This window comes from Bombus vosnesenskii, unplaced genomic scaffold (genome assembly GCF_011952255.1).
Source record: "Bombus vosnesenskii isolate JDL3184/JDL3185 unplaced genomic scaffold, Bvos_JDL3184-5_v1.1 scf7180000013264, whole genome shotgun sequence".
NCBI classification, from domain to species: Eukaryota; Metazoa; Arthropoda; class Insecta; order Hymenoptera; family Apidae; genus Bombus; species Bombus vosnesenskii.
This window is the reverse complement of record NW_022882924.1, coordinates 7,341,540-7,355,938: the sequence shown is the minus strand read 5'-3', so window position 1 is coordinate 7,355,938 and position 14,399 is coordinate 7,341,540. Positions and strand designations below refer to the sequence as shown.

Below are 14,399 nucleotides of genomic sequence, written 5' to 3'. Positions count from 1 at the left end.
GATTTACAAATATTATGTCCATTCGTGGAATCAGGTAGTTGGTGCGGTAGCTGATTAAAAATCACATAGTACATGTAAAACTTTTGAAGCCTATAGAGGTAGAAGCCTTATTTATAGATCCGAGAAATAATTTAAATTACAAATTAAACGCGATGCAAACGTCCTGCTTACTAGATGAATACTTAGAAATACTTAAAAATTCTCAAAAATAGCTCCACACGTCTGTGTCATAATCTTAGGCAACTGAATAGATTAGGAACACGCTAGGACCGAACATACGCTAAAACTGCAAAAAAATCGATACAAATAAAAAACCGAATCCAATTCGATATACAGAACCGTAAAAATTGAACAACAGTTTGTTACAATTTTCTGAATTCGTATAACATGATCTGTTTGTTGATTTTTATATGTGCCATATTAGCGAATACTTGCAATTTTGCTGAATTATATGCTTCAACAGCAGTCTTATCACGTAAAACATTTTGGACCTGTACGGTTAGGCTATTGGAACTTATGTATGTACAGACATAAAAGAACCAATGAACGTGCACTTACGTTTACTGTCGGTGCCGCCTTGGCTTTGGAAACTGCTTCTTCGGCTGCCGGGCAACGATCTACTGTAATCTCTGTTAAGTTCGTACGGTTCGACTTCTAGCTGTTCTGATTGGCTGGAACCTCTTCTAGAATTTGCATGCCAAGCGTGATCAGGGTGAAGGTAACCGAGCTCCGGACTTCCGCTGTCGCTTTGTGTATCGTCACTGTAGCTTCTTTCGCGCAGTTCCGTCTTTCGCAGTAACCTTTGGGCAATTTCCATTGAAAGAGAGCCACGGGGAGAACAGTACGGCGATTTGCTTGCGCGAAGGCCGCGAGGATCTTCTAGCCGATACCTGCAAACGATTCCATTTCGTTCGTGAGTTGTCTCATAGATTGTTCTTATGTACGGTATGAAGCTTAAATTACTGCAATTTTAGAAGATACGAGAAAGTAGCGCGCTGTTTTTTATGCTAAAATATTGCTAAAATGCTTAATACGGTATTTTGGACATCATTCGTACGCTGTGCGTTTTTGAACATTTCTTTTCCTTTATATGCATAAACATTCGGAATGAAAATTACATTATCTGTTATACGAGTTACCAGATATTAAATCGTACTCGTAGTTTATTTAACAGGAATATTTTCTAAGATGCAACGATGAAACTCGCGAATATAAAACAATAAAAATGAAACGAACGAGTTATATCGTTACGGATGGCTTTAAATTGCAACTAATATATGTCGCGGAGGAGGTAACCGTATCTTTTATTTCTCGTGAAAAATACTTACCAAACAGCTCTATCGTTTTCGAGAGCTCGCTGTAAATCAACGCTGCATTCGCCGAGAAAAACGTTATCGCCATCGGGACAGAAATCCCAGAGAGTTACTTCGATTGCTCGCCTCATCAAACTTTCTCCATCGACTCCGGAGAAGAGCAATGTTGCATTCCAAATTGGCTTTTGACTTGGCTCCGCGACCGCGGTTTTCAAAGTAATTTGATCAGCACTGAAATGTATATGTAATACCGAGCCATTGATATCGCGGTCGAATATGCCAAGAAACGAATTTACAATAGAAAAAATACGCAAGAAAGCACGGAACTATTTGATTATTTCGAAAAGAGAACGAAACAATTAAGCTAAGGAAGTATGGAATATTGCCCGCATTCACTCCACATCATCCGACTTCCATTTATTTAGATCGTTACAGAATCATTTGAATGGAAAAAGGTTCAAAGCCTATGAAGGAGTTCGAGATTATTTCTCGTTGAGGTAACAAAGCCTCGGTTAACAAGAGATTGAGAAGCTTATGAAACGTTAGCAAATAATAATAGAGATCGTTACAACCGAGATTGTACAGACTGGAAATTTACTGATATAGTGTATCATCCTGTAAACATAATACAGAAATAGCTTCTGTAAATACGTAGCTAAATATACGAATATGCTTGGTAGTTCATTTATTATTTAGATAAAATTACTCGCTTCCTTACAGCGTTATCTTTTACGAATGACAATTAATAAGATAAAGCGCAAAGTAATCGTTCAGAAAGTCGTGCAAAAGATTGTTCACCAAGATTTTAGTAGACTGATATACTATTTAGCAAAAACGTAGTATCAACAGTGTACAGAGTTTTTGTAAACGCGTGATTAAAGTAAGTACGTAGCTGAAAACGTACATAGTTGCAATAGTGGCAAATGATCCAGTTAACCTTCGTCTGGTTAGAAACCCTATTTCTACTAGTTATTATTTATAAGATAAACAAGTCTATAGTAGATTTCGTTCGTAATTATTGTGCCAATGAAAGTTCATTATGTCTTCTCAAATAAACTCTCACCAAATTGGGACTAGAACCAATTTAGCATAGGCTTCCGGTAGTGTACCGTATCCCGTGTCTTCTCTGGGGCACAAGTCGTCTGCCATGAAAACAGAAACGATCAACTCCTTGCGATCCGCTTCGTAGGAAACTTGAATCTGTACCCGGCCCGTCACTTGCTTCTCTTTCGCGATTTGTTCCTAAAATAGAGGAGAGGAAGATGAAGATCCGCCGCTTCTAACGACGACGATCAATAAGACTAATGGCGAGTCTACGAATGAACAAAGACGCGATCTCCGTTTCCGTGAAATCGAAATCGTAGACCCGATATCATGACAATCGGATCAGCTTCGCAGAGCATAAGAAAGACTAGTCGAAAGATCGAACGTCTATGTTACACGCGTATCTCCTACGTGAAAATTAGAAAGCGGATTCATTCTCTCATGCAGAAGCGACTTGTGAAGAAATAGTTGTGAGTAAGGCAAAAACGAACAAGAGCGAGCAAACTATGTGTGTGATGCACATAGTACAGATTGTTGTGAAGATCGTGTGAAGATTATAATTGCGCGAGAGCCGCGTTTATGTTTAACAACTATAGCTACGAGAGCACGGTAGCATGATATCAGTGATGAACAACATACATAGTCGCTACATTTTTCTGTAAAATAATTTTCATTATTTTTTATTTACTTTGCTGCATTTTATAGATAAGAGATGAAAATATTTGTTACATGCAGTGATTAATTCTGTCGTTAAATGCTTCGTTATATATAGAAATGTATTCAGGGTAAGAAGAATTTTTTTCTAATAAGAAAGAAATTTTTATATGATACGCGGAGGACAATTTTAGATATTTCTAGTTTCTTAAGTGGAATTGCTATTAAATTGATGCCCGAGTTTAAAGCCTGCGGTTATCTGAAAAATAGTAACTCGAAGTAATTCTGCAAATACAAAGAAAAATTATGAAAAATGAAACGTTTCACAATAAGTTTTCTGTACGAACTTTGTAACAGACGTTTCTAGGTTGAGATAGATTCACAGGTGGTCACTGGGGTGGCTTTTCGTAGCGGCAAAGTTAATATGTGCAAATGGAATTCGAGAATAGGGCGAAACGTATAAAATAAAAGAAAACTGTCCGCTGTGAAACGTATTTTGTATGCATTTTCTACATTGAAAAACATATTTCCTCGCAGTATCTGTCTGTATCTTTTTCTGACTTTTTTGGATATAAAAATTACATTGGATTGTACAAAGCTGAAACACTTAAAAAAGACATAGCAATTCCATTTAAAATTCATTGTACTTTGTATCCTCGCCAATTCTGTGTCAATAATATTATAATTACAAAAATTAAAATTGTTTTAAAAATTATGTTAGAATTTCAACGATATTACCATTTTTCTACACATTCTACTCAAACTTACGATTTGATCTCAAAATTTAATCAATGTTCTTAATTCTACCAAGGCATGCAACATGCTAAATCACAAAGATATCCTGAATACATCCATGAAAACGTTTCAAAAGTGTTTTTGAAAAATATTTTCGTCAGACATTTTACCATTGAAAATACAAACTTTGCTCCTTGTTCTCGTATAATCCAAGCTACGATATAGCGAGATTGTAAATTATTGCACGATAAGCGATATTGATTGGTGTCACGGCGACACCGGTGTCGCTTTTTTATCTTCCAGAAAATCTCTGAAATTTTCGTTCCAATAATCGAAACAGCCGTAACTCTCACTACGCCATGTCATAGCCCGAATTATAATTATTTAAACTCGTCGTATCCCGTTCTAATTTTAAGTAGCAAGAGAACTATTATTCAGGAATTATTCAACATCCAATTAAACGATCATTGTGCATCACTGATCTGTACGATACAGCCAAGAAAAAGGTTCGTTTCCTTCGATCGCAACAAATGGACGTCAGTTCGCATTTCCTGATTTCCCGCTCCTCTTCCGATCCATTGGTCGTTGACGAATTCCTCTTCGTTCTTATCGTCTCATCTCGTTCCTACCGTTTCCTTCTCTCAATTTTCTTGTATCTTGTGAATAAGGCAACGTTGATTTGGATTCTTTGCCTTCTCTTCCCGCACGTACCGTTTTCCCGGACTGTACGTCTGCTTTTTACGTCTATTTAACGCGTTCAATGAACTACGCAAGCGAGGTGTGCGTGTGGTCGCGGCACTTTTTCGGCCTTAAAGTTTCCATTGACGTGCAGTCGACGCTCGAGCGGGACACAGAGTAGCGCAAACGCAACGAACGGAAGCGAAAAAATGATCGGCCGTCAAAGGACAGTTCTGTGAAATTTCGATGAAATTTTGCTTACTCGGAAAATTTTACGGTTTTTTTCATCGCTTGATTTTTTCGTCGCATAAAAGGTCAACGCGATTCAATTTTCGTGCCTCTTCCCGGTCGTCTTTTTTAACAACCAACGCGTTCAAAGGTTACGCAAAAACGGCGACGAACGATACCGTGATCGTAAGCACGTATTTTCACGCTTATTTTACATTCGATTTGGCGAACACCTTTAAAGCCGAAGCAGAGTCGCGAGAGAAGCGTTGGTGTTGTATGTGCAAGGCTACGATCCTTCTCGCATACGCTTTCCCTTGTTATCGTCGTTAAACATGCGTTTCGAAACTACAAAAGGTTACGGAAATTGAGACGTTCAATGTAGTTTTTCTAGTTACGTTGAAATATCTAAGAAGACATCGCGAAGCTTTGCATTCTATTTCCAATTATTTTTCACTTGTCAATTAAAATAGAAATAAAAGATGTTTTCGTATCATCAGAAAGAATTCTTCAGGCTGATTATACTTCTGAATATAAATTGAATTTTAAAATAACCAATACATTCTGAGGTATTCTAATAGACTAACTTGAAATTTTAAACGCGGTGCCAATGTCGTAGATTTCTTGCGTTACCAACATTTTCATAGTAATTGTAAATTGGATATTATAACATTTTAACGATCGTTTCAACGTATCATTAAATATTAAATAATAAAATATCATTGAACGATAAAAATGTAATAACAACAACAACGTTAGATATACAAAATTATCCAGATCCGTCATCGTTTCAATTGGTGTTCAAGCTGACAAAGTTCATAGGTCTATTTAGAATTCATTGCCTGATGTAAATTCAATAAAATCCGTTAAATTTAACCTGGCATTCAATTCATTTATTTGTCAGCTAATTCAGTCTGCACTGATAATTGAGTCCAGTCTAGTGGATTAATTAATTACGTGTTGTGTGACGTCTGGTTTCAAGGTGTCTATTTATTTGGATTAATGTATGCGACCAACTTAGAACAGGCTATTTATACATTTCACTTGAATGTTCGCGTCTGTAATACAAAGTAAGATTTTTATAAGTAATTTAACATATATCTACTAATATCATTTGTTGTCACAGCTGTTTTGCATATAATATAACTATTCTTCGATCTTTACTCTTTCTAATAATAAGCTTAATTAATTACATAAAAATTTCGTAACAAAATTGATGAAATTGCCCCCAAGTAAATGAAGTGATATCGTTTCTTTTTTGTTTTTTCTATTTTATAAAAATTCTTTTATCATGCTCTTTAGATTCCAGCTGAAGCTGTTATTAATCGAAAAAATATTACTCCCTCCTCATCCTCGTTTCATACAAAGTAAACAAGATGAAAGTGTTGGCAACTTATAATCTGCTTCCTAGAAAATCGTTCGATATTCCGCGAGGGTAATCAATCGATCAACGTTATAGCACATGTGCTCCGATAGCACTTCGCGCTTTAAACGTATCATGATGGATTTTGCGAGAAGTTTGATTCAGAGACGCGATTCTTTCCGAAATCGAGTGGCATTCTTTCGATTTTCTCATTTCGTTGGACATTTCCAACCGATTAGAGATTGCAGGGAAAGCGTAAGCCAAACGCCCGCGATTTCGTGCTCGTTTTATTTCCTCCGAACGAGTCAAGGGCTGCGGAGAATTTTCAAAAAAGTCCCTTTAGCACCGGCCGATCGATAAGAAAGTTTCGGACGTTTGGCGCACATGTACATAGTTTAGCACGAATTTACTGATCGTGTAAAACTGTGCGCTTAAAAACAAAAACAAAAATCGGTACGTGGGTAGGTAGATGTACAAACAGCCAGATAGACGAACAGGTAGAGACAGAGAGCGAGACAGAGAAGAAACACAGAGAGAGAGAGAGAGAGAAATGGGGGAGTGATAGAGAGAGAGAGAGACGAGAAAGGAACGTAGAGCGAAAATAAAAAAGAACAGGGGGTGGAAGAGAAGAATGAAGATTAAACCCTTCGTTTCGTATGTGATATTTGAAATATAATAGAATGAAAGTTTGTAATAAGTAGAATATGTAATATAAATCTACTGGATATATATATTAAAAAAGAAATTTCGTTAATTTAGAAAATTCTGACTACAGATTTTAAAATAATTTACGCATCCATCGAGAGAGAATAGATTTCTTCGTTATACTAGGACATCCGATACGTAATGTCGTTTTAAATATCCAAGTATTAAATATGATAGAACAACGATAATACGATATATTATCACTTAGAGTATGTCGAAGGGCGACAATCTCCTAAAGGACATTATTTGTAAAAACTATCTGTTATTTTATAGATCACTTTGTAATTCCCTTTTCAAGAATTTGTTGTCTTTACGACTAAAAAAATTATTTAATATCGATCTTGAACGATCCGTGTTCCTAAACCTTCCTGTTATTTAGAAAATTGTACGCTCAACAAATGGATAATCTGTTTTTACCGGATTAGGAGAATATATTAAATATGTTATTAATTCTAAAAGATATTTAATTTTTTCTATGCTTTCCAATTACTTTTAACGAATAAACACGTTGCTATGAAAAAAAATTTCTTCGAAGTTCGCTAAATCCAGTGGTTTACCCACCAAAGCTGCCTGCAATCCGTCTAATTGTTAAATTACGATCATAATGATTTCACTTTGATTCGAAGGTTGATTATAAATTATCAAACGTATATCATAACAGTGGAATATTTTTATTAAAATTTTCTCACGTGGCGGTAACAAGAAGTAGCACTGTATGTCAGAATAGAGATGATAGTTATTGTCTTTTACGGCTACGATTATTACAAAGAATTTATTTTACACCCTTTGTTACTATCCGATCTAGAAATGGGTGATTTTACTGCCAATTTCGAGGAACAAGTACAAACATACACGCGTTCGAGACGGTTCCCTACCGAAAGTCCGCTGCAGAATCCATTTTTCTATTTCTGATGGTTTTCCGATACACTTTAGGTGATTTGCGCGCGACGCTATCGACGAAATTTAATGTTTTTGCTATTTCTTACGTGGTTGAACATTTTGAACTAATCATTTTTATTTTTCGTTATTAAATCGAACGACTAGATCTTGCTTTGCCATAAAATTCAAAATTATCTGGAAAATTTGTCCTTTAAAATTTCCTCGCTTTTTATCCTGCTCTGTATAAATTTGAAAAACGCTTTTGCAGAGGCCACAGTCGTATCGTCTTTCTTAAACTTGCAAGGTAATAAAAGACCTCGCTTAAATATGTATGATATGCATATTTAATCTTTTTCCTGCGTTAGAAAAATGACCTGAATGCTTTAAACGCTTGATTTAACACGAAGAATGTTTGTTCTTAGCGAGCTTTAATTTCAAATTTCCCAAACACACAGCATATTCGTTGAACCGGAATAAGAAACGACATTACTTATACGAATGGCCTAATATCAAGGAAGAATTAAAAAATATAGCGACATACAATCTGAGAATTTGAATATCATTAAAACGGAATTTAATCTTGTGCTTTCTATAGATACCAAGAATTCCTTTCATTTACAGCCGTATCGCTATGTGCCTTTGGTGCTCAAACTGTTACTTTAACGTGAAATCTTACATCGAATTAGCTATGCTAATCACGTTCTCATGCTTCTTCCATTCGTTGTCCTTTAGTCTCGTGAAACGAAGGAACAGGACAGCAAACGGAAGAAAAGAAATTAACGTAACACAGGAGGCTCGAAGGGAAATGTTCGAAAGAAACTATAAGAACTGATCGCTGCTAAACGACGAAGTAGCCATACCTAAACGACAGTACGAAACAAAATAGATAATGTAAAAGGAAAAGAAGGAACGCAAGGGACGAGCCGCAAAAGAAAATGAACGCTAATATAACAACTAGAGTCGTGCCAGTTGGGAGAGAGTAGCATGGAGGGCCAATATGCTAAGTTTGTTTCAACATGGACAACTTACATTTCCTTTTCTTTTCTCTTTCGTCAGCGGGTCTATTTCTCTTTTAGTCTCTTTTTTGTAGCCATACAATTTCTTTAAGAGAAGGGGTCAGGGAAAGCGGCGAAACATGGGAAGAACGGCAGAAACAGTTATGGGCTATACACAATGAAACTTTCGGGCTCACAGAGAAACAATAAGTGGACGAATGTCGATGTGGTGAAGAGACGTCGCCGGAAATAAACGTGAGACGTAGTAACAGAATTTAGAGGTACAAAGAAACAGATGCCTCGTGCAGCTTCGTAGAGCCGTATAGAATAGTACAAAACACAGAATCTTGTGTGTAAAAAGGGAGTAACAGGGAAGTTCACAGGTGAAAAGAAAAGCAAAGTGAAAGAGAGGATGGCGAAGAAAGGCGCGCGCACGCACACGCGCATCCGCTCTAACCATTCACGTCTCCACTCGCATGATATGCACGTGCGTCCGTATCCTGGTACACGTGTATATAAGTATCTCTGATCGGTTCTACCACCGTACATTTACGTTATTTACGTATCTTTGCATATTTTTCCTCTCTCTGTCACGTGTGTCCTGTGTTCGTACACGTTCACACGTATATGTACACCACCGACGAAAAGTTTGCAAGCATCAGCGTTTTTCAGGAATTTTTATATCCCTTCGTCGTCGTATAAATAGCACGATGTTTAACAAAATAGTTGAACATATTGGAAAGTTTAGTTTCGCGAATAACTGTTCTCATCGATATTTATAAATTCTTGCCAGCCATACAATACAACTGTAGAAAATTGTGAGATAAATCTATAGTCTATAACAATTACATTTTTATATAGAAAGACTTAAACGAATATTTTTATGTCTATCGCGACGTTAAACTGACTTCTCACTTAAAAACTACGTACCTATCGTACAAAACCAGAAATTACCATCGCCATCATAGATGCGCCGTCCGTTCCTCATCATTTGAGCGTTACATCGCTGCGAAACTTTCCGTCGGTAGTACACGTCCAACGAAAAATCCAAGAAAGGAAAAAAAGAACGAGCAAAGAAAAAGATCGAGCGCCTCCACGCGTGACTGCAGCTCGAACTTTCGCGTAAGAATTTCTCTCCTATGTATCTTCGTTTCTCTTTTGAGTTTATTTTCAGCTTTATTTCTTCTCTTCTATTGTTTATTCTCTGAGTTTATTTCTATCTTTACATCCGGTTACACAGATTCGCGTGAATTATTAAATTCTTCAGGTTCCTCGCGTCGAGGACGTGCAACTGCATTGTTCTCGCCCGCTTGCAACGATCAACTACCAGCTAATTAGGAGTAAATGTTTATTGTTCGTGGACAGCGAAAGATATTCGGAAACGTGTGTCCATGTGCCTATGTGTGCGTATCCGTGTGTATGTATTTCTGTATGTCTGTGTGTGAGCTTCGACGGGAGCGTGGTCAATACGTCAGTCGAGAACTCGGATCGAGACGGAATATCGAGCAATTCGACGGAATATCGTGGGACGAAAGCGGAAGAAAGGAGAAGAACGGTGACGACGCAACTCGCCCCAACTGACACTCTCGTGTTCCGTTCTCTTTTCGTAGTCGGACGGTAACGCGCGACTAAAGGGATCTTTTCGGTGCTTCGAGCGGGGACGACTCACTCTCTCTCTCTCTCTTTCTTGCCACGAAAAGGCAGACGGGGAAAGCGGTGCTGTAACGTTCGTTCTCTCTCGCGAAGCTTCCAGGAGATATCGAGGTTTGCTTAGGGTATATTCCGCTCTGTATTTTCCGCAGCGGACCGCATACGCTCGACGACATACACTTTCCGTCTGACTTTTCTCTTCGTCAGTCGCATATGAACTAAACGATCCTCGAGCGGTATGCGGCCGAAAAGCGCAAGTTTAGTGTGAAGATTCGCGTCTCCTTCATGTTCTAGTTTATGAACGCGGTGCTCGCTTTTCTCTACTCTCTACTACGGTTACACATAAAACCGGTGCACAGACGCACACATTTCTTAGCGTTTATCTAGACCGATTGTCGTGCGCTCCTCCGAACAGCGTCAATTCATCGTGTAAAGCAGCGAACGAAGCAACCTTATATGGTCAAAGGGAAGCGACGCTACAACGAACGCGATTACGCCGAAAGCATCTGCGTGTATATAGCTTCCTCCAACGATAAGAACGAAAACATTGATCGTTACGGAGGAAAAAGGACTGTCGTAACGATACGCTTCGTCGCTCCAAATTTCAAAGCCAATGTACACAACCGTACAAATGCCGGTCCAAAGAAGTTTCGTTGCAGGTAACTCAGCCACCGTGGTACTTCCTCCATTGCATTCGGAGAAATTCCACGGAAACGTTATTGTTTTACTATTGCATCTTTCTAAACGTTCTAGATTTGGTATATAATAGCGCATAACAGTTAAACGTTCATTTCGTATCGTTTTCATTGTTCCATTATTTATATCGAACGGTACCTTCGCTTTAAACTGTGTCCACCCGAAGCGGATTTCCTTCAAAGTACATACGAGTACTTGAATTTATGCTAAAACGAGCAAACGTAACGAACGTGGCTCGAAAACCAATTACATACGTACGTTCATTTGAGCATAACTTACTGAACTCCATAATTACGATCCTTTAATGTATTCGGCATTAACTTTCTATTTCTACGTGAAAATATCACCAGCTACAGAGAATAACTCGATATTTTTTTGTTTGAAATATTAAATATCCATATCTGTAATATTTCTTTTAACTTTCTACATTTACTGTATACTTCTACTTAAAACGATCTCCATCCGCAAATCATGAAACGAAACTGACGTCATTTCGATTGCTACTCCGAACGGATTCACGCTCATCAAATAGTTTATTACGAAATCCTTTCGTTAAATGGAAATAACGTGGTTACGCGTATAAATCATCGCCGAACTAAATATAAAATTTCATCCCATTCAGCCAGGCAGACTTCAATTGACGTCAGAGAGTGAACGCGCCTCCTGGATGGCCGACGTCAATTCCATAAGTGTTCGAATGAAGCGAAACCGTCGTTAGCTGACGTTAGCCGTCCCGAAGGGATGTATTTGTACTAAAATCAGTAACCTGAAGCACGCGAATTCAAACGTTTCCAGTGCTTTACGAATAAAACGCAAATAGCGCAAATATCGATAAAAAAAACATTCGAAAACAAATTTCTCTGATATAACTATGAGCGCACGTATACCACACGTGCACTCGAAAAATTGTCCCTTTATATATCTAAAATTATGAAAGTATACAATTTAAAAGCATAAAGTCATCGAGGTTTTATATTTTTTAATTATTTTAAAACATATAATCTATCGTGTTTGAAACGTGCTTCCTGTATTTTCCAATTGTAGTAAAACATTTTACTTAACAGAAGTTAATATAGATAATATAGGAAGAATAATTACCAGATTTAACTTCTTGATTTTGACATTTTGATTTTAACTTCTTGACTCAGCGGTTCTGACGTCATAGCTGACGAACGTGTTTATCTTAACATTAATTGTAAGTTGCGTTTCAAGTCATTTCTTGATAAATTCGTAAACTTTTTGCAACGTAGGGCTAGTGTGCGATATTTTCAAAATATATAGACATTTTCGCACTCTAATTAGAAATAATTTCAAGATTTCGATTAGATTAACGTAATTGTATACCATAAACGAAGTAATTAATGCCACGTTAACTGAATACCTCCTACGCAACGTAGTAGCTTTGTATAACGTAATTGTAAATATGCAATGTGATATTAACATGATACGTATATATAATTTGTAGCAGAGTATCCTGTATTATTCGGATACACTTTCTTAATTGAGTTTCGTTACATGATATCTTGTTATGTCCAATAGAATCCCATTGGCACGAGTTACCTACAACCTTTGTTTTCTGCTTTGAAACCTTAATTGTTACAGCCGTATACAACTTTGGCCAACTATGAAATTTCGAGCTTATAATATGCAGTAATATGTTAACATCAGAAAGTAAGATTCTAAGATACAGTATCTTGCAAACTCCTTCTGATATACGTAATTACAATAATTCTTACGAGAAACACCGAGACACGAAAGCGATACCTACAATAATTAGAAGAAGAATCCTCTATTGATTTGGTCCTGTGTCGTATTTACTTGTAATATTACATCAAATTGGAAAAGTATATTTTGCCTTTCGAAACTTTAACTAGGATTCCGGTTAATCTCTTTCATTACAGAGTATCTCTACGAATTAAAAGTTCAATGTGAAATTTACAAATTCCTTTTCCGTTTTCAACCGTACCTCTTAAGTTTATATTCTTTTGGAAGCCAGTTGAAAGTTTAACAGAAATAAAACGGGATTTCTACCGTTTGTTTTTCTTTCGCGCTACGAATACATACATCTTTTAAACTTAATTTCCGTGCGATCGATGAAAGACGAAGCTCCTATCTCTCGACAACGAAGAATATTTGCACAAAGAATCCCAGGAATTCGTCGACTTATTAAATACGCGAACAACCAAGTACCTAGATCGCATTTTTCCCTTTGCCATCGATCTGCCTTTCCTATAATAGATCCGTAATATCCTCGGCGTTCCCCGACCGAATTACCAAACCAGATGCTTTCCGCTTCAGCGATAACGAAACACGGAATCCATCAGCTCTTCGTTCAAGAGCAACGCGATATTAATCGTTCCGTTTCTTTCATTGAAAGCAACGAACCGGACGAAAGTTAAGAAGAAGGCGAAAACATATATAAGATTACGCGACTAATCGATAAAATAAATTACTTGCCTGCTCAAACGAAGGTTACAGTTTAAAACTCTCTCGTAACTTCAACTTAACAACGATCTTATTTATATACGACGTTCACCTATTGTCAGAAACCCTGTATAATTATTTACAGATCCACCCAAAAAACAGAGACACATATTTGATGATACGGTCTATACAGGTAACGTGCTTGATCAAAGAACATGTATCTGTCATACAAAGAGTGATAGGAAAGTCGTTATGTCAAGCAAGCCCGACAGTTGGCCCGAATTATAGTTTACACTGATGCATGGGTGATCCTTAGCTAAATAGCACCTAAACTCGATACGAGAAAGCATATTCTCTTTCTCGTTCGTGGTTCTCGATAGTTTCTAACTGGAAGATTACGTTGTCCATGACGCACGTTATCGAACGAGACATCGATCCAAAGCATATATACGTATTAAGTCGAGTAAGTTTGATCGGAAAGACTCAACATTACGGAAACGTCACGATTTAGTTCCATTTATTTCTACGCCTATATTATTCCTAAATCCGTTGCGAAAACCGAAACGTGTTCACGCGTCGGTAATAATCCGTGATTTTTCCGCAAGATAGAACAGAGGAAACGTTTCTTTGTACTTTGTTGCAGAAAATGATGCAGACTCTAAAAAGAAAACGATGTTATACCTTTTGCTTCGTTCGAACTCTGTCGTGATCGTACAAACGTGAATTCTTTTAGAAATATCTTTCCTCGATGATGGATTAAAAATGTATGAATTGAATGGTCGATATGATCGAACGATTTTATGTTCGTCACGCATCGAGTATCGATACGCAACGAAAGCTGTGAAATCAAACCTTATGATAATTATTTAACTGATTAATTAATCGATAATTAATTAGCTGCGTTAATTTGTCTTTATATCCAATTGTAAAGCGGAGCAAGGACTAGCTGCCACGTGTTTCTTATTCTTTATTTCAGAAAGTCGATCATTTCGTATACGCGAAAATATAGTTTTTGCTGGGAAATTTGTATAAAGCGTA

At 37.2% G+C, this 14,399-nt stretch overlaps 1 protein-coding gene across 10 annotated transcripts in view; it reads right to left on the bottom strand.

Moving 5' to 3' along the window:
* LOC117238027 (regulating synaptic membrane exocytosis protein 1) overlaps nt 1–14,399 on the bottom strand; it is a 145,720-nt gene that overhangs the window by 13,831 nt on the left and 117,490 nt on the right. For all 10 annotated transcript variants that reach the window (XR_004494106.1, XR_004494107.1, XM_033502571.1 and 7 more), the window contains 3 exons: nt 2,377–2,555; nt 1,329–1,544; nt 559–890 (listed from right to left, as the gene is read on the bottom strand). Coding sequence is in view for 8 of the 10 variants with exons in the window: in XM_033502571.1 (XP_033358462.1) it covers nt 559–890; nt 1,329–1,544; nt 2,377–2,555 (727 nt within the window). In the remaining 2 variants the exon portion in view is untranslated. The remainder of the gene's footprint in view (nt 1–558; nt 891–1,328; nt 1,545–2,376; nt 2,556–14,399) is intronic.